The following is a 22970-nucleotide window of genomic DNA, read 5'->3' as shown; positions in this document are numbered from 1 at the left end:
CGCCTCCAACAGTACCCAACAATCGGCAATACAGCCCCGTTTCTCAGCAGTCAAATACTCAGCGTGGGTATTACCGCAACATCCATAACGAGAATCTCCGCGACCATTCCCCTGCATCTTACTCCTTCCCCCCACCTTCCGTGCGTGTCGTTCTCCATCACCGCGGCGGCGCTCCATGTCGCCTCGGCAGGAAAACTAACCAGCGCGACCAATGGGGGTGAGGCCGCTGGAAATGTGCTGTGTGCCAACATCCCTCCAACTACAATGCTCCAAAACAAACTTCGTGTGTTCATTGCTGGTGTGTGTACATTAGCTTTGGTGGATACGGGTGCGACTGTGTCTGTGATCAGTAATCGGTTTAGGCGCTTGTTGGGACGCAAAGTGATGTTTGAATATGACCGTGCTTCAACATTTTGTGGTGTGAGTGGAGAGGCGTTGCGGCCATTGTGTGTGTAGTGCGCAAGTGTATGTGGGTGGTGTAAGTTTTCAAGCCGAATTCGTAGTCTTACCCCACTCTACGCATGACATCATTTTAGGAATGGACTTCTTGAAGTTTTGTGGCTCTGCCGTGGACTGCCGAAGTCAAGAGATTCATTTTGACGGCTCGCATCTGCCGACTCTTTTTGAAAGTGGCTGTAATAAAGAAACAGTTTTTAGTAATACCGAAGACACAGTAGTTCCACTTTTGTCTGCCATGTTCGTCTCCGTGTCCGCTCCACCTCTTGACCAGGTTTCATTTCAGGCTGTGGTGCACCCAGTTCACTCAGCATGCCTGAGAAAAAAAATTTTATTATTCCTCACTGTATGATCTCCGTGCATCACGGTAGTGCCTCGTTATGGACAATCAATCCATCGTCCGAGCCTGCAGTTTTACCAACGGGATTGAAGCTTGCCTCCTGTGGACCCAATGCGCCCCACGTCGTTGCTTTGGTCACAGATGCTACGAGTGCCACCGTACCTCTGGCTGCTGATGAAACTTCGATCTTCCGCATGGTCAGCACCGATATCAGCTCCCCTCAACGCCGTACTCTCGTGGGTATTCTTGTACCCTTTTCGCCTATGTTTGACTTTTATCAAACAGATGGACCAACCTCTCGCCCGGAACATCGGACCCATCATACCATCGACCCTGGTTCGGCTCGTCCCATTCGTCACAAGACATATCGCGTGTCCCCATCTGAGCGCAGTCATTCATGAGCAAGTGGAGGACATGCTACGGAAGAATGTGATACAGGAGTTATCTAAACCCCTGGGCTGCCCTTGTTATTCTTGTACGCAAGAAAGACGGTTCGTAGCGATTCTGCGTCGATTATCGGCGTCTAAATGCTGTTACGAAAAAGGACGCCTATCCTCTTCCTCGCATAGACGATGCCCTCGACTGCCTCTCTGGTGCGTCCTATTTTTCTTGTCTTGATCTCAGATATGGCTACTGGCAAATTCCAATGAACCCTGCGGATAAGAAAAAAAGCCTTCGTAACGCCAGATGGCCTTTACGGGTTGTTATGCCGTTCGGGCTGTGTAATGCGCCAGTCACATTTGAACGTTTAATGAACACAGTTTTGCGCGGCTTAAAATGGGACATTTGTCTTTGCTATCTGGACGATGTTGTCATATTTGGGAAGTCCTTCCAAGAGCACAATGACGGTCTAGTACGCGTCTTGAATTGTCTGCACAACGCCGCCCTAATTCTACACTCGAAACAGTGCCGTTTTGGAGAGAGCCAAGCGCTGGTGCTAGGACACCTTGTCAATGGTGATGGTGTAATGCCGGATCCCCAGAAAACTGCCTCTATTGAGTCTTTTAAACCCCCGCAGACAGTGAAGGAGTTGCGCAGTTTTCTAGGGTTGTGCTCGTATTTTAGACGCTCGATACATCACTTTGCTGACGTTGCTTACCCATTGACGTGCCTTCTCAACAAAAACTCCACTTTTGACTGGACACCAGACTGCGACGCGTCATTTCGTCAACTGAAGTTTCTTTTAATATCGAACCCCATCCTACGTCACTTCGATCCTGCTGCAGTGACAGAAGTTCACACGGACGCTAGTGGAATCGGTCTGGGGGCAGTACTTGTCCAACGCCACTATGAATGAGAGCATGTTATTGCGTACGCAAGTCGTACCCTGAGCGAGCCGGAGCGAAACTACACAGTCACCGAACAGGAATGCCTGGCTGTAGTTTTCGCTGTGCAGCGTTTCCGTTCATATTTGTACGGACGGTCGTTTACTATCAGAACTGACCATCATTCACTCTGTTGGCTGCGGAACCTTCGAGACCCATGTGGTCGCCTCGCACGCTGGGCCCGCCGGTTACAGGAATATGACTTTGCCGCGGTGTACAAAAGCGGGAGGCGTCATGCAGACGCAGATCCAATCTCTCTCTATGCGCAGATTGTCTTTCTAGGATGTCAATGACCACAATTGGACCTGACAGCGACGATTTCGACAATTAAATATCGACCCTCGAGCCAGCGTTCCCCAACACGAATGTTTTCAAAACGGAACAGCAAAGTGATAGCAGTCTGCAGCCTCTCTGCCGCCGCCCGAGCCAGCACACCTACAAGCCGTTTTTGTGTGCGAGATGGCCTCCTATGGAAAAAAGAGTTATTCGCCTGTCAGCCAGCGATACCTACTCGTAGTTCCCAAGACGCTTTGCACAGACGTATTGCGTGTCATGCATGATGATCCAACTTCTGGGCATTTGGGATCGGTTCGAACACTCCACCGTGCTCAAGAAAGATTTTACTGGCCCAGAATGCGCTCGACGATTGAACAATACTTTGTCAGTTGCAAGCAATGTCAACGCCACAAACGTTCTACTGCAACTCCATCTGGCTTGCTGCACCCTGTGAAGACCCCGACAGCTCCGTTTGATCAAGTAGGCATCGACCTCGTAGGTCCGTTTCCGAAGTCCGTGGATGGAAATCGCTGGATTGTAATCTGCGTGGACTATCTCATAAGTTACTGTGAAACCGCCGCTCTTCCATCTGCTACGGCGCATCAGGTGTCGCTTTTCTTGCTGCACTCAGTCATCTTACGACACGGGCAGCCACGAATTGTCATCACTGATCGGGGCCGACAATTCACTGCTTATGTTGTTCAAGAGCTCATGCGTTTATGCGCCGTAACTTCCCGACACTCGACGCCATACCATCCCCAGACAAATGGCTTGACTGAGCGCGTCAACAGAACGCTTATCAACATGCTAGCCATGTATGTGGATGCAGGGCATAAGAACTGGGACACCATACTACCCTCACATATGCGTTTAATACCGCCACGCCTGAGACAACTGGGTACAGTTCATTCTTCCTGCTGTATGCCACTCCGCAACGCTGCTCCCTGAATACGATCATGCCCTTCTCAAGCCGTGAAGATCCCTGCCTAGCTGATACCCTCTGTCTCGCCGAAGAAGCTCGGAGAATCGCCCGATTACGGTCTGGTGCTTCACAGGAACGTTCTAAAGTGCGATACGATGCCAGACACCGGCGGGTCACGTACTCTATAGGCGATTTAGTCTGGCTGTGGCGTCCAATTCGGCGCCGTGGCCTACATCAAAAACTCTTGGTCCACTGTGACGGCCCATATGTGGTTGTCAAATGCGATTTCACTTATGCAATAGCCAGCCTGACAACATCGGGTCGTTGGTCTGCCAAAACCAAACTATGTCGTGTTGCTCGCTTGAAGCCGTGTCAGCCTCGCACGACTCACGAACACGCCCAGAGGGCTTAGGCTGAGTAGGGGGGAAATGTCACGCTACGACGACGAGGAAGGATTGTGCTGGTCTGGCAGAAGAAGAGGAGGAAGCGTTGGTGCCTGGGGGCTAGTCGGCTTCACCTTGTCCCACTGCCATATCATTGTAAATAAACATCCCCTTTGTTATTTCACCGTAACAATATTCCTAAAAACACATCTACAGGAATAGATGGAATTCTGATCAAGCTGATTAATGAGCTTTGTTCAAGGAGTAAGGAAACGTTGTTAAAAGCTTTGGAAACAGTCATAACGAACAAAAAAATTCCGGGCGGCTGGCGGCAGAGTAAAATGAACTTGATTTATAAAAAGAAAGGAGAAAGGATGCACATAAACTCCTACAGGCCGACTACCATAACATCTGTTATATACAGGTTGCTCATGCACGCGGTGAAATTAAAGTTGCAAGCATGGGTAGAAGGTAACAAGGTACTCGGAGAACTTCAGAACGGGTTTAGAAATTGTAGGCGCTTAGATGATAGCGTGTTCGTGCTTACCCAATGCATCGAAATATCTTGAGTAGAAAATACACCTTTGTATTTGGCCTTCCTGGACATAAACGGGGCATACGACAACGAAAACAGGGAACTCCTGTGGAACATATTAAAAGAAGGTATCGGTCATGAAATAACAGAGTTCCTTCAGAAAATATACCGGGATAACAATGTAGAAATTACTTGGGAAGGGATAGGAAGTATGGAAGCTGTCAAGGTATGCAAAGGATTAAGACAATGTTGCCCTCTATCAATGCTGCTGTTCATGTTGTATATGATAAATATGGAACGGAGAATACAAGAAAGTAACCTAGGTTTTAGCCTGTCATATAGATTAGGTGAAATGGCGGTAGAGCAGCGGCTCCCCGGTTTGATGTATGCAGACAATATTGTGCTGCTAGCAAAAAGTCCGGAAGAATTGCAAACTAGTTAAGTATTGCGGAGACGAAGGGGACGCTCTAGGCTTCAGTTTCAGCGCAGTTAAGTCGGGTCTGATGATTTTCAACAGCTCAACTGATCAGGGTCTTAAAATACAAGGCCATGAAATACCAAGAGTTGCAGAATATAAATATCTCGGGTTATGGCTAAACGAAGGATTGGCATACATTGAAAAGCATGAGCAATCACTTAAAGCAAAAGGGCGAAGAAATACCGGGTAATGAAGCATAGAGCATTGTGGGGATACAAGAGGTATGAGGTTCTGAGGGGTATTTGGAAAGGAATTATGGTGACCGGGATTACTTTCAGAAATGCGGTTCTGTGCCTAAAATCAGAGGTACAGTCGACGTTAGAAACAAATCTCGAGAGCTGTCGGACGATTAGCACTGGGTGCCCTCGACGAAACCACAAATGAGGTGGTACAGGGAGATATGGGCTGGGCAGCTTTCGAAGTATGGGGAGTTCAGAGTAAAATATTATATGAGAAACGCCTGAGCAAATTGGAGAGTAACAAAGCAGCTAAAGTATTTAAATACCAATACCTAAAAAGCATTGACTCACAGTGGAGGATGTCGGGATTCTCTACGGGGCTGCGGCTCCACTCTGAGAAGCGAGGCCACACCGCTAGCTCTGACCACAGCAGTGGCCGTGAAGAACGTCACACCGAGGCAAACATAGCCAGCGGGCCAAGTTGTTTATTGGGAACGCCCAATGTTCTTCCTCGGTGTCATAGCAGCATCCGCGAGCTACTGCGTCGCGGCGTCATCTCGGTGAAGCTGCTGTCCGCTGAGATGAGAGGGGAGGAGGATGGAGGCCATTCTCTCACCCCCGCCCTCTCCGCCACAGCGCCAGGGGAAGGAGGCCAAGAGGGGAAAGATGAGGACTCCCCGATGAGAAAGAGAGGGTGTTCGCCGCGTCGTGCGGGCGAGGGAAATGTTGAATTCCCACACCCTTCCTCCCTTAATCATGACCTCCACCTGGGCGCCGTTTTCCCCTTTGAAGCTGCACGGCTGATCCCTCAGCAGGTCCATGCCGTAGGACAGGCGGCCAAAGCAGGGATGGCCGCCCCCGCGTCGGGCTGGCTCGGCGTGCAGGCCGCACAAATCCCCGCCGCTGCCGTCACGGGGACGAAGTCCGCTGGCCCGCCATCCGGTCGCGAACCGCCGGCACGCCCGCAGTGCGCTGATCGCCTACGACCGTGCCGACTCCCCGCAGGTCGTCAATCAGGGCAGCAGGATCCGTCCCTCCGCGTACAGGAACCACTCCGGCCTGCATATCTACACGAGCCGGGTTCTTCTCCAATTTGAGCTCGAATGCGAGCTTTTTTTTTTTTTTTTTGGGGGGGGGGGGGGGGGCTGTATGCCTGCGCAGCCATTGGGCTGGTAGACTAAACATCACCTTCGCCGCTCTCGTCGCCTGACTGCAGCCGCGTGGCACATGCGCCCGGAGTGCCGGTGTCATAAATAAGGCCAGTCGGCGGGCTAGGTCCCTCTGAACGTGCTCAGCACAGGCTTCTCGTACAGGAACACTGCCAGCTTGTGTATCGACACGTGCCGGATAACTTCACACGAGACCGCTCGTGCCCTTGCGGTTGACATTAGGCGATTGCGCCTACCTTCCGCACAGTAACATCGCGGAAAGGACTGCCTTCCCTTATTATCCGCTCGCGCGAACTCGCGCTTCTGGCACGCAGAGCAGCGCCGGCGCTTCTAGCGCCGGCGCTGCTCTGCGTGCGTGACCCCCACGCTAGCAGCAATCCCCCTTCCATCAGCGATCGCGCTGACGGAGGGTGATGTAGCGATGCCCACGGAGTAGCTGTGCGCGTGATCTCACATGCGCAGCATGTGACAATCCTTCAGCGATTTCGCTGGCTGTGGGTGCTACAGGGCCGCTGCTTGAGTGATTGCACGTGCGCGGCATTTTTCCCGTTGTCGCAGCGACTGCGCTGGATTCGGGTTTTGCAGCGGTGCCCGTAGAGACCGCTCTCGGGATCGCTCGCCTACGCGCTGTTATGCGCATGCAGGGTCCGCTTCTACAGTTACTTTCAAAGGAAGTACTGTTGGCATGGGTCCGCCGATTCCGCCCGACCTCGGGCCTATCAGCTTGCAGCCGCGAAACAATCTCAGCCACCTCTAACGGTCCCACCCATCTGGGCGCTCGACTCGTCGCGATCTCGCGTTTACGTCGCTGAGTGCGTATAAACATAGCTAGCCATCGGACTTGCAATGTTCTTACCGCGGCTGCGGTTCGCCTTCCCATTGGCATTGGCCACAATCTCGCACAATCACATTGCGTAGTCGTCGACATTGGTCTCGACCTTTGCGTTCATGCGCAGAGCTAAGGAAATGGCGTGCCAGTGCACATTCCGGTAGTTATGCGATTGCGCATATTCACCCTAGAGCGGCTGTATATTCCGATATCGGCGCTCACTCCTTTGCGAATAGCGTCTTTTCTGCCCTCATCTGAGGCGCCATTGCCTAGCACGTATGTAGCAAAGCTTAATCATAGATCAGCAGGAAGTCTCCAACTCACTCGTAGCAATACCAGCTACACTAGAGTTAACTAACGCCAACCACAGTACAAGTGGCTTCACAGCGCAATTTGGCATGCATCGTCGTGGGGTTCTGTCTCTTCAATAAGACTAGCGACCCTCTTACGACAAAATAAAAAAAATATGAGCCTTCATACTAACCCCTGACAGCTCTTAACTGCTGAACGCAAGCTCAAGTGGGTGTCCCCACTCTTACGAGATGCACGTGCTTTGGAGGTTTTCGCAGTAGGGCGCTCCCCGCTGCGACCTCCTTCCGCAAATTTTGGATACTACGGCTCCTAGTGACATCGCACAGGCGAGTATAATTCACGCTCCCTTTCCGAACGGCATTTGGCTGCTCGTGAACTGACCTGCCGAATGCGAGTGACCTCACCGCATATCCATGCGACGCCGCTCCAGTCAACTTGGCTCTCGACTCTCCTGAGCCGGTGAACTTTGAACCTGTGCTCGGCGAGCTTCGGCAGCGCTCTCACTCGTGTTCTCCGCCGTACAGACAGCGCGGTTTTGATCCAACGGGCAAAACGGACTTACCGCATCGGCGGTTCTGGGCGGAGGTAGGCAAATGGGCACTTATCGTGAGCTGGACCAACGGGCCGGCTTTCCCGAGCGGGTGTAGGGCGGTAGAGTAGGCAACTGGCAGTAGCTAGACGAGTAGCTCAGGATATCCTTGAGAATGACTCGTTCGGCGGACCACACCTGCGATTTCACTCGAAGCGTATCGCAATAGCGGTTGGAAGCGCCTGCCAGTGGGCTGGGCTTCGCATACCGGCCAGAATCACCCAGCCAACTTCAGACGACTTACTGCGTGGAATTCCACCATTCTTCGTGAGCTAGCCTCCCCAACTGGACTGCCAGTGGGGCCCCACGTTGGGCGCCATTTTGTGGGGATTCTCACGGGGCTGCGGCTCCGCTCTGAGAACCGAGGCCACACCGCTAGCTCTGACCACAGCCGTGGCCGTGAAGAACGACACACCGAGGCAAACATAGCCGGCGGACTAAGTTGTTTATTGGGAACGCCCAATGTTCTTCCTCCGTGTCATAGCAGCATCCGCGCGCTACGGCGTAGCGGTGTTGTCTCCCCGGGTGAAGCTGCTGTCCGCCAAGATGAGAGGGGAGGAGGAAGGAGGGGCCGTCTCTAACCCCCGCCCTCTCCGCCACCGCCCCAGGGGAAGGAGGCCAAGAGGGGGAAGATGAGGGCTCCCCGAGGGCTACAGGGCCCCATCCCTGCCCCGCCGGCGCGTATATTTCGCCGTTCCGTCTCGGCATGGGCCCTGTAGCGCACAGCGACGCTTTAAAGCGAAGGCGCTAAGATCGGCGTCCCCAGCCGGTCTAAACCCGGCGTGTTTTATGTGGACGCCTCTGGCCCGCACCATGGGGGGTAGTACACGGCCGCAGTCGTCCACGAGGCGAAAACAGTCAACGGTCGTAGCTTCAGGGCCCGCAACATAACTCATGCGGAGGAGGTCGCCATAGCATTGGCTGCTTCCCACTCTGACTCGAAATATATAATTTCCGACTCGCGAGGGGCCTGTCGGAACGTCGAATAGGGCTGGACCCCTTATCTAGCCTACTGAATACTTCAACATAGCTCCTGCATTGGGGACCCCGCTACCCGATATATTATTTGGGCTCCTGCTCATCAGGGCCTGGCTGGAAACGAGGCTGCCGACGCCGCCGCCCGTGCGCTCTCGTTCCGGGAAGTTTCCTCCTCCTCCCCCTCCGATCAGGACGCTGATCCTAATCCGGCTTATACATTCAAAGATATCGTAAATTACTACCAATCTAGCCACAGCCTTTACCCCCGTCCATGTAAAGGCCTTTCAAAGGCGGATGAGCGACTCTTACTCCGCCTCTATACCAACACACTGCTGTGGCCGGCAGCTCTAAAACACTTCGACCCTGCTTCCTCTGGCAGCTGCCCGCACTGTGGGGTGGTGTTTTCGGACATCTACCACATGGTGTGGGCCTGCCCCTCAAATCCGGCTATCCCCCTTCACTCCAACCCAACCCGGGAGGACTGGGAGGCGACCCTGCTCGGCTGACCTGCAAGCCCAACGGGCCTTAGTCGGGCGAGCCCGAGCGGCGGCAGACACCACTGGGGTCCCGAACTAGGGACCTCCACCTAGTGTTTGTGAGGGTTGGCCCCTTCAGCTCATGCGTAACCTCCTGTATTTGTATCCTATATAAATGTTTTCCATCACTCAGCCGACGAAAGAATAAAGTTGAACGGCGCGTGCTCGGTGCGCACGCACGGCACAGGCGTTTTGTTCTGGGGCTCCGCTGGCACCCCGTAAATTCTCTACAAACCGATGCAAGGTGGTCGGCCCAATGCTTAGCCTCGTTGAGAACTGGATGATGGAGGGTGGCTGCCGCGATGTCACGATTGCTGAGAGGATGCATTGAATTCAGGCAGAAGGTGACAATATCACTCGTGAAAGCAAAAAGGCTCCATAGAAGAACGGTATGAGGGCTAATAGCAAAATAAAATTGGAGCGCCGACCGTGGCGTGCGCGACGCGGCGCCATCTTAAAACAAATTATCATTTTGCTCACATAGGCACTCTAGCTCGCTCAAAGCTACATTTTTCTGGATTTGACAACTTCATGATCGATTCGCCACTGCAGAAAGCTTAGGCTGAAGCTGCTTCGTTTCAGTCAAAATAAGCTTCTTGAATCGCCTCGCTTTATTTCCTAAGACTCATATCCTGTTCTATTTGAGATACAACATAAAAAGTACATATATATATACATATACATATACAGTTAGTACAAGTACAAGTACATGTATATACATATATTTGTGCACAATCGATGTGTTAGGATCTGCTTCATAAGTTTGAAGAAAATTTCCTCCCCTTTTGTAGTGCGCGGGTTTTCGCATTAACACTTTCAAAGCAGATGGCGAAATTCGACTTGTTTTGTTTACCCGTGAGAGAGAGACCATTTTGCCTATTCGACAGCAGTGTTGAAGAGGGCAGTGCTAATTGAGCTTGTGGTTGTTTTTTATTTTAACGCGGCGCTGGTTGAGCAAATCTGGGTAATTACAGTTTATGGGTAATTATAGAGTGGGCCAAATTGGTAGGGATGAATCACATCAATGAGCGCGAAAAACAAGTATACAGAAGAAACTTGATAACTATGCACTGTCAACACATACTGTATTTTCGCGATTCTAAGCAGCCCCCACCCCATCCTCTCCGCCTCCCCCCAAGAGGGGAAAAAGTTGCATGCAAATCTAAGTACTCCCTTTTTGCGAGGAAGAGATCGTAGACAAGGCTCAGTCGAGTCGGAGACCCGAGGTGGTGGGGTTTCCGCGGAACAATCTCCAGCTTTTTGTGTAGTTCCGTTCCGACACCACAGCTGAAGGCAGAGAATGCCAAACGCCGACCGAAAGCGAAACCGATTACTCTATCAGCGTGCGGTTACGTGTACCAGGTATCGGCGACCTTTCGAGGGACTTGAGTAGGCTTCGCAGATATCGCGAGCACGCGTTGCTTTGTCTGGTATCAGCTGCTTGGCATCCGTAACAGAAGTCGAATTGAGTGTGAAGAGGGGTGCCACGAATTGAAGTTCAAGCCAACTGCAATCGCACTTGCGGAATAAGTTTGCTAAGTTTGTTTCTCGAATTAGCGGCCATTTCTCGCGCTCGTCTTGTCAAAATATTGGCACGAAAAGAGAGAGGGGGAAGGTATTTTAGATTTTTAGAATCTAAGCCCCCCTCCTCCTATCATTTTGGACATCGCGATTGTAAAGGGGGCTGCTTAGAACTGAGTAAATATGGTATGCTTTGTGTGCTATAAGAAAGATTTCAATTTGAAAGTTTTGTCAACATTGGTATAGATTGATATAGTGGACCTGGTACTGCATTTAATTCATTAAAAATTTCCTTACGCGTTTGAAAGTCTTGAAACGTGAGAAATACTGATTACCATCTTCTGTCTGGTTCTGCACTATTCTGGCTAATGACTACTCAGCACCAAAGGCTGCAATTGGGCTCTGCTGCACGTGTTATACAGCAGAACAAAGTAAATATAGCAAATTACGAGCCGATATCGTTTATACGAAGTAGCGGTGCGGCTGAATTTCTTCACTTCAGCCTTTCACTTACGGATCCTCATCCTGTGCCCTTTCTGGAAGGTGCCGCCTATTGGAAACAGATCTAGAGCCACCTGGCCTAGTGCGTCCTCGCTCTCCTTCTGTCTTGTACAACTCTCAAAAAGCGCACATCGGCATCGAAGTAGAGTCTTTTGTGGAATTTAAACAGAATTAGATCTCCGCTGTAACACCTATTCGGCGAAACCATGGGCTATGCGGACATAGGTCGGGGAAAGGGACTGCCGCAGCTCTTGGCCACGCAGGCGTCCCTAATTAAAAAAAATTCACAAGTCGCATTTATTCCAACTTCTATACATATATACTTTTTATTGTTTTACTGCAACTTGCACTAATAATACACACATATCTTGTACTGAAGCAATAGCTACTGGGCGACATATTTCCAAGGTCCGCTCGTAAAAGCGCTCGAGGAGGTTGTAGCAGCCGAAACACGCTTACTCAAGATACCTGAAGGAAACCGTCCGGTGTAGCCAGTACTATGCCAGTAGCTTCTAGCACATATGTTGCTATGCATATTTCGGAAGCATGGGTGTGTCCAAACACTGAGTGGTAACAACACCATGCTCAGGTATGCTATCGGTTACAAAGGAAAGTACACGCGCTGCAAGGAACAGAACTCTGTCGACCAGCGTTTCCACTTGCGTACTGCGTACGCGCGGGACAAGCTAAACTCAGCGACAACCGCTTTGAAACCATCCTTTCGCGAAGGTGCATGCAGAAATAAACCTGCAGACTGGTGGGTTTATCATACAGCATGCATCTGATCGTATACTGAAGTTCCGAGATACTGATGCACGGAAGGCTATCGTGTAGTAAGCCCTAGGGAGGAGGGTCTATGACCATCAAGCGTCTACACACAGATAGAAAATGCAAAACCTTGTATACTTTCTTTCTTCCCCTCTCGTGTAAGACGACAGCTTGCCTCCACGAATGGGCTCGGACCCGGCGCGCCCCGTGGGAGCTCGTCGTCGCGAGGGTCGACCACACGAGGCTTCGCTCGCGGTCATTCGCAGGCGGCGGCAGCAGTGCAATTTCCGCCACCGTGAGTATGTACACGGGGTGTGCAAATTTCGAGGGCGCCTTGACACGGGCGTTTCTGGCACATGGGAAGAAGCAAGACAAGTGGTGTTCTGGGAGCGGCACGAACATCGAACGGAGACACACGACGGCGGCGCGAGAGAAGGCCCCCATGCAAGAGGCGGCGGCGCTTGGGTGGAGGCCTACAAGGGGGCAATATCCCGTCAATTTACCGCAGGGCTGCTCAATGCTCTCCGATTGCCCACCGCTATCTGACGGGACAGATGGGACAGGACTCGTAAACTGTTGTAGGGCTTTCCACGTTGTTTGACGGCGTACTTTGGCACGCTCCGTTTGCCCCCCTCCCCCTTCTCCCGCGTTAGCCCACAACCCAGAACAGGCGATAATGGAAGTGAAGCAGGTGCAGCTCCCCCGAAGAACTCGTCCTTCGCGCTCTCGGTACCCGGGTCGTCAACAGCGGGAAAGCTTCTTTGGCGGCCTTATTTCTGTACAGCAGTGAGCGAAGTCCTTCTCGTCCGAGGTATGTCGTAGTCCTCCATCGAGAGGGTGTGTCGGCGGCCCACGGCGCCCAGCATTTTGTGGTCGCCCCCGGAAAAGGTTCTCTGTCTTTCCACACCAGGCAAGGTGATAGAGGTCACTGCAGCGAAAATCGTGCGTCATAGTAAGTAACAGGCTGGAAGCCAGCATCGTCTTTACCTTCATAATACCCAATCCGCAGGGCGGGTTTTGATAGCTCTTCAAATTTCTCAGCTATTTATTTTTCAGACAAGCTAGCTCACATTTTCACAACCATGCATGCTAGTCATTGTCCGCGGCTTTTATCTACCTAGCGTATTTGCGAAGCATGCTTGATGCCACCCTTGACACTCTATGAAATTTTCTCATAACAGATAGACATGGTGGAACAGTCGATGCTGTCTTTGACAGCACAAAGAAAGAAAATTTTCATGCTTGACATTCCAAAAAAGACAATTCAAAGTACCGTCGAGGCTTCAGGTGCCATCGCATTGCGAAGCCGCTACATCTATGAAATACAAGAGTCGCGATGAGTTTGACATTGCAGCTGGTCACGCAAAAAAAAAAGAAAACGAGGACAACACAGATCGCGAAACCAGAGAAGAAAGGCGCATAAAAGCCGAAAGGCATGGAGTAATTCCATAACAACGAAAAGTCTGTTAAGACGGTTATCAAATTTTAGACATGGATTCGCGCTCCGACGAATGGACAATACAAATCCACAGCCGCTACGGCTGTGGATTTGATTTCACCGATGGTGCTTATCGCCCTCGTTAGACAGCGCAAGGTATTAACAAAGACGTTTGTTTTAATAAATATTGAATATTTTACCAAACATTTATTTTTTGCAATATTTTGGGAAATATTCCTGGTATCGACGGATGGGTTCATACATTTAAAGAAAATTCGGAAAAGTTGGCAGGCGAGAGCATCCATCACCGCACGCGTTTTGATTGACTGTCCGCGATATTCCTGGAGCAGCGCCGAGACGAGCTCGCAGGCATCAGTGGCCGCGGTATGCACACTAGAAAACACCGATAAGTCGTATAAGAAAGCACTTACGGAATCCCAGTCCTTTGACAAACAACAAAAGGCTTTGGGCGAGTTTCTCAGGCTGAAATGGGAGCGACAGAAAAGACACTGTGAGCGACACTTATTTCTCATGGATAACTTCGGCAACACACAGGGTAGTTCACTATTACATTTAGAAGCGTATTGAACAGCGACATACGTTTGAAGAAGCGGCTTCTTTAAGTGATGGGGTTAAATTGACACGAGTAAAGGCAATGGCATAAGTCATCAAACTAAATGCGTTTAAGTGAAATCTGTAAAGCTTACAAATCTACCCATATATATGATCTCATGCAGGTTTTATTCAAGCTACATTACACCTGCTGTGCCCGATAGCTTGAGCCAAGGGTTAGAAATAAACCCGTAGAAACAGGCGATGGAAACCGGTGGCGCATTGTTGGCAGCCACTTAGGACAGCGCTGTAAATTTTTATTTTGCAAGTAGGGAAGTGAGGTTATTCGCTCCAAGTACTAAAGGTTCACTTTAGACAATAAATAGGACTTACAGAGTCGTTGAGCGCATTCGGAAACCTCTGTTTCAATATTTGCAGTTAGAAACCTCATGTGTACCTTTGTTTTTCATCTGCAGAGAAATTCCGGGCTATGATAGATGCCGAAACCGTTACCAGCCCATTCGCGCACCTCAATTGTGCTGCTCTCCGCATGATTTTTAGCGGAGGAAACAACCTGCCGCTATGATGGCTGGCCCCATGCATGAGTAAGGGTGATATGCTGCGATGGTTGCTTCGCGTCGGCTCTTTGGCGCACATGAAGGCGCGAGTTAAGTGAGCACGCCGAACTTTGCAATGTGGATAATGACTACAAAGCGGCAAGGATATAAATGAGTGGAACAGTATTTTTCAGCTGTAAAATACAAATACAGTCTTGTTGAACGGTTGTGCTGGCGCGGACGAAGAAACCATAGGCAACTTATAGGTCTAACGCTACACACGGCTGTCGAGCCAAGTCAAGTCCGCAATTGTATTGCCCGGGATTCTGATTTTTGTATTTTAGGGGTTTCCTATGGTATCTGGGGAACAAAATGCAGACGTGAGGGTTCTTTATCGCAAATAATGAAATGTGGTTTGTGCCGTACTCTTCAAGTAGCAACACCATTTATTGTGCAAGTCATTAATCAGTAATGTAGGTAAATAATGTCAATTAAGGATTCCAAACAAAACCTTTTCTGTGGCGCTCAAGGTAGCTTCCAGCAATATGTATCTGGTTTCTTTCGCCTGCCGCGGAAATGTCTTTTTTATCCCTTGGATCAAATTTGCTTGGACAAGCTGCATAGGTGTAAAAATGGTAACCTCATATTTAAATTGACTTCAGATATCATCCGATGACTACATCACCACTGATCCCACTGAAGGGCCTTATAATTGCTTGAGTGACAGCCTTTTATCACTTTAACAGGCTAGAAAATTCGTATGAATACGGAATGAAGGCTGATATTTTCTTTCGTATATATTCTAGGATGCCTGAGGAGAGGCAGCGTGTACCTGAGTGACGTCCTCTCCAGGAAGACCGCGGCAGCAATCAAGCGGTGGCTCGTAACGGTGAAGTAATGGAACGGCGGGCACAAAGAGCAGGGAAACGTGAATCTTTAACTCAGCCTAGAAGCTGAAAGCCAGAATAAATTGCTGTGAAGCCTCACAATCTTAGTCCCCTGTAAATGCCACTTTTTTATTAGAAGGGCTTTGAGCTTGTTTGGAATATTTAAGAAAAACTATAAAAAAGTGCTGTTTAAACCTACATTTTTCGATGCGCATGCTTTTTTGAGCTTCATACGAATGGGTTGCTTTTCACCTGCCCGGAGAACACCATTGCTGATGCAACAAAGTTAAGAGCCCGCTTGGAGGAGAAGATGCGCGTCTCAAAATATTGCCTCAGGGCTAACTTCCATGCACAATCGAACTGCAGACATTTTAATGGGTAAACCAAAGGCCATGGATGAGTAGACCACTAATTATACATGGATAAACCACCGGGCAACGTGTACCGCCGAAGTAGTTGGGCCATGTGTGGGTAAGCCATGGCCCATGCATGCCCTAGCGCGGCAGTAGGCTGGCCAAGTCGGCCATTCTCGTCGGCCCGAGGTCGATTGCCAATGATCGGCCGTTCTTAGGTCATTGTCAATCCGACCTCGGGCTGAGGTGGGTGGCCTAGGTCGGCCCGATTAGGTTTAGTCGGCCATATTGGCAAGGACCGAGCGCGGGCCGACCATAGGCTTGCCGCTTGGGTTATACCTTGTACTTTTTATCCTGTGACGAGACTACTTCTGTTTGCCTGCATTACACAGCATAAAACCCCCTGTTTCCCTCCTCTCCCTAATTTCACTATATATGAGCCTGTTTTCCCACCAATAAAGTTCGGTTGTTAGTCAGCCTTGTGTACGTGCATTGCTTTCTGTGTGGCTTTATTCGTTGGCTGTGGTTTCTTACAATCATGTTCCACCAACTAGCTCAGAAACAAATTCTCCTGATAAACCAAGCATTCATGAGGTCAGTGGTTTAATGGAGGATTTTGGCTCCGTGTCAGGTGCTCGAATCAACCGATCTAAGAGTTGCGGTCTCTGGTTTGGAATATGGGGATCGATGCCTGCTGATATGCTGTTGTGGCATGGACCTCTAGGCCGCCCAAGAACCTTTTAGTCCCTTGGAGTGCCTATAAGATTAGTGCGCCTTACTGGAAAGACCGGATGCCGACTCTTCAGCGCTATGCTCAGACTTTTATCCCTCATAGTCTCTCTTTTTTGCAGGACGACTGCCTGTAATCTGTTTCTAGCCAGTAAAATTTGTTATGTACTGCAAATAATTCACTGCACACGACTTAATATCCAGCGTTTCCACAGTGTTCGCAACTTTTGTGTTGTATGCAACTGATGATGGTGCAAGAACATTTTAGATATGCGTTTGGCAATTACCTTAGGCTCTACAATGAGCTCCAGACCTACGACTGGTCACAATGTTTTGAGATCAGGGATGTAAAAATGGGCGTTGAGCTACAGACATCAGTTGTACAGGGGATAATGAAAAAATTTATACCACGCAGTAAATTTAACAAGCCTAAATTCCCTTTCTGGTTCTCGCGCGATTTGAAACATTACCTGAAGAAACAGCAGTATCACAACTCTACATGAAAGCAGAAAGTTAATATTTGTACCAAAAATATTCATTGTGAAGAAAAATTGCTAAAACCTGATTGTACGTGGAGAAGCAGAGTGCCAAAGCTTCTCGCACAGAACTTTAAAGAGACACTGCGGTGGTTTTAAAATATGCTAATACTGTAGATTTTTGAAGTAGATAATTTTTGATCACGTCTGTGCAGTCATTGTTTCGATTTCGCATAAAAAAAAGTGCGCAATCGCCGACAAGAAAGCGTGCAGTTCAAATATCCCGCGCTCCAAGCAACTGCTATAGAAAAGGAAAGTAGAGAGCGAAACTTGCTGCTTAGTGTCATGGGCCCGATACAACAGAGCTCTGCATGTGTTAGTATGCACGAACAGCTGTGGGCACGAACATGTCGACTTCCATCATTTCTCGCAATGTCAAAAGCTTGCGGCGGAATGCAACGCTGCTGAAAAAAGAAATAAATTCAAGCCGACCAATGTAAACATTCTAATCGAAGCATTTTCGCGACTGTGACTACATGCAGTTTGTTTGTAATGCGATTTCTATAGGGTTTTGTCAAAAAGACATGGCTGGACCACAACGCGGTTGCTTATATTTCCTTGGACAAGAGTCCTGCCAGTCTCCATTTCCTAGGACCGCGTTTATTAAAGGAAGGAAAGGAAGGTAAGACTTGTACTTTCGATTGTATTTCCATTACTTTCTGGCTATTCAGGTCTCATTTTGACGTGAACTGTCCCAACAGTCAGTCAGTCAATCCTGTTAATATAGCTAGCTTACCTACATTGAATACATTTTGGCATACAGTGGTCGATGTGGCGCCGTCAGTTTTGGGGACTTTACAATATGAATATGACTGGGTTATAGTGGTCGATATTGTCCACTGAGTTTTGACGACTGGAAATTCTGCACATGTGTTGGCCAGAATTGGCTTGCAGATATTAACGATCAATTCTCAACCTGTATATCCTGATATATATTTAACGTCACGAACAATACTGTCGTGTCCTTCTCGATGACTTTCAAATATGCTTTATACATCGCCAGCGATACCGCAACAGTAGTAGAGAACATTTATTCAAGAAAAATGGCTTAGGCGGTAATGGCACGGTTGGTATAGGGTCAAATGCTGCACCGTTTCGTCATGTACGCTAGCTGACTCCTAAACGAGGCGCCAGCACCGACTGTATTCCGCCGTAGGTGGTCTTCTAAGCACAGAAGGCGGGCTAGCTGCAGCATATTTTGTATTGTAATTTACATCGCCATACACTTTTACTTGATTCCTATATGCCGGCGTGCTCTGCTTCGAGTGCTTCAACAAGAGACGAATGATGAACAAACCCTTTAGGCTGTTGAGGCAGCATAGCTCATAGTCAAAAGATAGATCCCCCCACATAAAAAAATAAAAGCATTATTTTATACGTTGACTACATTCGACTAGCAGAGAAAAACCTAGCGTTCTCAGATGTTCTGGAAAGAAGTGTATTTAAATTCAATAGCATTGCACGCTGCCCAACGTTTTACTACAAGTTGTGTACTTGCTGTGGCAGCTGTTAACTATTTCGGACTTAACATTTCCTGGTAAAGACTTAAAAGAGAAAATATTGAAGAAGCTTGAAGCATAGCAACCCCACTATTGGAGACTAGAAATAAGCGTCAATGAATTTTTTGTTTTACAGAAACAAAAAAATATGAGTGCGTGCTCACCACCGAAATATTTGTCATAAAATTATTGTTGCCTGGTCATGTTGCTCTTCAAGGAAATTATTTTTGTCCGAAAGCTGTATAAGCGCGTGCGTGCATAACTCTCATGACCCGCCTTCGAATATTTTTGCAAAATCGGCTTAACATCACACGTTTAAATATTATCAAAACAGATTGAAACTAGACCGAGGGTATTTCAATGTAGAAATTACGTTGGTTCGCTCTAACAGTCTAGAAAAAACGTACCGTCTTTGCCAAAAGTAACCAGGCTGCTGGGGTTCCTTCTTAACCGTGTTTAGAGCCCTTGATCTATTTTAAAAGGCAAAAAATGGTCTTTACAGATAAGAGTGATGGGCTTTTTTTCCGCACTGGTGATTAATAATTCAGCCTGGTTACTTTTGGCAAAAACGGTAAGTTCTTTCTAGCAGTGTTAGACAGGCGGCTATTTGCGACGCAGCGTTCGGCGTGACAGCGTACGCATTCTTCGTTCCCACGCCTGAGCAGCGTCCAGTCACTCCAGTGAACCCCAGCGGAATTCCAACAGTGTCAAATGAAACCATGCGGACAGCGCTGTCGCGCTCGCTCCACTAGCGCCGGCGCGCTCTCTCTCTTCGATCTTCCCTCTCACTCTAGCAGCGCAGGTGCGCACCTCGCGGGTTGTCTGCTGCAGCTCCGCTCGCACTCGGAGAATAAGCATTAGAACCACGACATGACTCGTCCTGTCTCGCGGAACAGTCTGCAGCGCAGTATCAGTACCACTGACCCTTTATTTTAAGATATATGTTCGTAACTGAGGAGGTTTTACGGAGCATTTGTTGCTTTATTTGTCTCCCATGTTGCTACACTTCCCTGCAGGAGTAAAGACTCGGGATCGCTAGGACAGACCTTTGCGTGGCAATTTCCTCTTGGACTGCTTCGGTTGACGCTGCATGCACGTATGTGCTGGACGACCGGTAAGATATTCATTTTTTATACAGTGCGGCATATTAACTGGAAATTAATCATTCTGTCAGTCATTGGCACCTGATAAATAAGATTAACAGAGCGTGCTTATCTGCTGTTTATGTACGCGGAAAGTAAGAAAAGATTTTGCTTCAACTCTATTGCACCAAACAGAAAATATGCCTTCTTCTTGAATTCCAATTTCAGCACACTGACTTGGACAAACTAATTTTGAAGCAGTGGCAAATTTTGCTGCTCATGAACAGTTTGGCCAAGCTGTACTAAAACATTCCTGCATAATAATCATCATCAGCCTGATTATACTGTCACAGAAGCCAGTGAAACTGGTTCAGCAGGTTTACTTAGAACTAAGTAAAAGCACCGGCAAGATCAGGCACGGAACCGACTGGCGGGCGAGCACCGAGAGCGAAGAAGACGAGCGCGTGCCAGTCTCCCGAGCTCGCCACATGGCGGCGCCAGTACGATAACATTGCGATAACATTGAGTTGACAGTTGACAGCCGTGTGGTGCGGACGCGTGTTCCATCGCTCCTCCGATTGCACGTGGCTACCGGAAACGGACGGACTGGCGACAGCGGGAGCTTCCGAAGCGTCAAATAGATGAGTTCTTTCTTTTATTAACTTTATTTCGTTTTCAGCTAGTTAGGTTAGGTGCAGCCTAAAGAATAGATTTTAGCTCTTTGTCCTAGCGGCCTGGTTTTTCGTGCCGGAGCTAGGTTTTCTCGGCGTTCATTCTTTAACTATCTTGTTTAGATAAATACTTTTTTTCTAGGCTATTGGCATTCGCAGAATTGGTTTTTAACGCGTGTTTGCTAGTCGTTTTTGTGTCTTCTTTTGGCAATTTGTATATTCTGAGAATTCGTAATAGATATAGTTCAGTCGATGAGCGCTTAAGATGTGCAATCAAAAGAAGGTAAAGTGTACTAAGTGTGAGGCGCAGGCTAATCTCAAGGAAACGCGTTTTGACTCTGTAGGTGAAGCGGAAGGCAGCGACTTTTTGTGTCGGTGTTGCGTACTGAGTGCGCGTCTAAATAGATTTGATCAAGAAAGGGGCAGTTTAGTGTCTCGTGTGGATGATTTAGAAAATGAAGTACGTTTGTTAAGAGCGGAAAATCAGAAACTGCTTGGACAGCTTACTCAAACTTAAAAAAAAAGGGGCCGACTTTATCCTTGGAACCAACGAGGATGAACATTCCAATGCGGGCCACGTGGCAGGGGCCAGCACTGGCATGGAAGGCATAAGCACAGTAGGTCAGGCGGATCCGAACCGTCAGAGTTATTTAGAAGCAGCTATGACGCCGGAAAAAAAGGTAGAAGTAAGGAAGAATGAAAATCCCAGAGATAAGGACGCAGATAACCGAAAGCAGGAGCCAACAGTTGGGAGAGGGAGAGAGAAGGCCCAGGTGCTTATCGCCGGAGATTCTAACATGAACAGGTGCAAGCGAGATATCTTGGAACGTGTAAGGGGTGATAAGAGAGTTTTGGTTGGAGCCTTCCCAGGGAGAACAATGAGGGCAGTGCTAAAAGAGAGTAAAAATAGGCTGTTGAAGAATTCCGCAGAGCGCAGTATGGTAATAGTAGCCGCGGGGCTAAACGATGTCCTAAATGGTGACGCTGCAGGAGTGGTGGAAAGTTTAGCTAAGGGAGTTGACGAGATCAGGGAGATAGCACAGCAGACACAGATAGTTGTATGCACAGTACCAGAGGTGCTAGGATTGATCGGAAAGATGGAAAAGGACGTGGTGACAGTTAATCAGGACATAAGAAAGTTAAGCCTGGAGAAGCGTTTCGAAGTGGTTGAGGTAAACAGGGAGGTACATAAAGCAGGTTTTGGTAGGGCTTTTGAGCGAGCTGGCATTCATTTTAACAGAAGGGTGGGAGCAGAGATCGGCTGGCGCCTTGCAGGCAGGGCTGTAGCTTTTTTACGGGGTCCGCGAGGACTCCGTGAACAGAGGTAGTTAGAAGTGAAGCAGAAGAAAGTGTAATAATGGAGGCTGAGCCCCCAAAAATGGCAAAGAGTAGGTCGAGAAAGAAAAGTACAAAAAAGAAATTTAACACTAGGATCAGCTACATAAACATGCAAGGAGGTAGAAAAAGAGCGAAATGGCTAGAGATAGAACAGCAGTTGAAGGATGACAAAATAGGTGTGTACGCTCTTTGCGAGACTCATCTCAGGGATCTAGAAGATCCGCCGTTTATAGAAGGCTACGTCTGGGAAGGGTGCAACAGAACGAGAACGGAAAAAAAAGGGTGGAGGGGTAGGTATATTGATACACCAGGGAACAAATTGGCAAAGAATTAAATCATCTTGTAAAGAGCATATCTGGGTTTCAGGAACAATTTCCGGCATAAGGACATGGCTAGGGGTAGTTTATTTAGGAACAGGACATCAATGTAGGCAAGAAAACAGGGATCTTGTTGAATGTCTCAGTGACGATATAAGCCAGTTTGGAAACGGGGCCAATATAATTCTACTGGGGGACATGAACGGCCACATCGACGATCTGGATGGATACACGGATTGTAACGGCAAGCTAATGCTAGATTTCTGTGAGCGACACGATCTAGTTATAGTAAATAGAGAAACAAAATGTGAAGGCCAAATCACGTGGGAATTCCGCAACAGGCAGACGACTATTGTCTAATGTCGCAGGAAATTTATAGCAAGGTCACAAAAATGGAAATAGACGAAGAAGGGGAGTGTAGTCTGGGAAGTGATCATAAACGTATTAGTCTGCAGATGGGGCCCTTGATGAAAAGAGAAATGGAACTTAGACAAAACGTAAACGCAAAATTAAACGACGATCAAATAGCGCAGATAGCAGCAGACATAGAGGAAGCTAGAGAAAAGCCCCATGGAAGACTGGGATTATGAACAGGTAGAACTACTCATAAGGAGGAAAATTCAGGACATTAAAGTAGCAAACCGCTGTAATGGAAAGGGGAAGCCACGGAGCTGGTGGAATAAGGAAATCAGGGAAGCTATTGAACAACGACGGGCTGCTTCAAGGGAACACTGAATGGCAAAGAAAGCACAGGTATCTCAAGAGGAAATCGACCAAAAATGGGGATCATATCGACAAAAGAAACTTCAAGTGCAGGCCCTCGTCCAAAGTAAAATAAGACAGTCCACCGATCGCTGGATGGCTGATATACACGATGCCTCTAGAGGCGGAGCAAGAAAATTCTGGAACCATAT

At 48.6% G+C, this 22970-nt stretch overlaps 2 protein-coding genes across 6 annotated transcripts in view; one reads left to right on the top strand and one right to left on the bottom strand.

The window, feature by feature from the left end:
* Positions 1-22970, top strand: part of LOC146206848 (uncharacterized) — a 180882-nt gene that overhangs the window by 79655 nt on the left and 78257 nt on the right. The window contains exons 2-3 of one of the 2 annotated variants that reach the window (XM_084591613.1): positions 17657-17771; positions 19665-19762. In XM_084591613.1, coding sequence (XP_084447739.1) covers positions 17674-17771; positions 19665-19762 — 196 coding nt within the window. In that variant the 5' untranslated portion in view covers positions 17657-17673. Of the gene's footprint in view, positions 1-15450; positions 16037-17656; positions 17772-19664; positions 19763-22970 lie in introns of those variants that run through there. The other variant, XM_084591612.1, reaches the window with a different exon arrangement.
* The window catches only part of LOC146206846 (uncharacterized protein ZK1073.1), a 215999-nt gene continuing 204663 nt past the window's right edge, over positions 11635-22970 (bottom strand). For all 4 annotated transcript variants that reach the window (XM_084591608.1, XM_084591611.1, XM_084591609.1 and 1 more), the window contains 2 exons: positions 13967-14018; positions 11635-13025 (listed from right to left, as the gene is read on the bottom strand). In XM_084591608.1, the coding sequence (XP_084447734.1) occupies positions 12868-13025; positions 13967-14018 (210 nt within the window). In that variant the 3' untranslated portion in view covers positions 11635-12867. The remainder of the gene's footprint in view (positions 13026-13966; positions 14019-22970) is intronic.

This window comes from Amblyomma maculatum, chromosome 1 (assembly GCF_055883805.1).
Source record: "Amblyomma maculatum isolate TAMU_Amacu chromosome 1, ASM5588380v1, whole genome shotgun sequence".
Taxonomy (NCBI): Eukaryota; Metazoa; Arthropoda; class Arachnida; order Ixodida; family Ixodidae; genus Amblyomma; species Amblyomma maculatum.
This window is presented reverse-complemented; position numbering and strand designations above follow the sequence as displayed.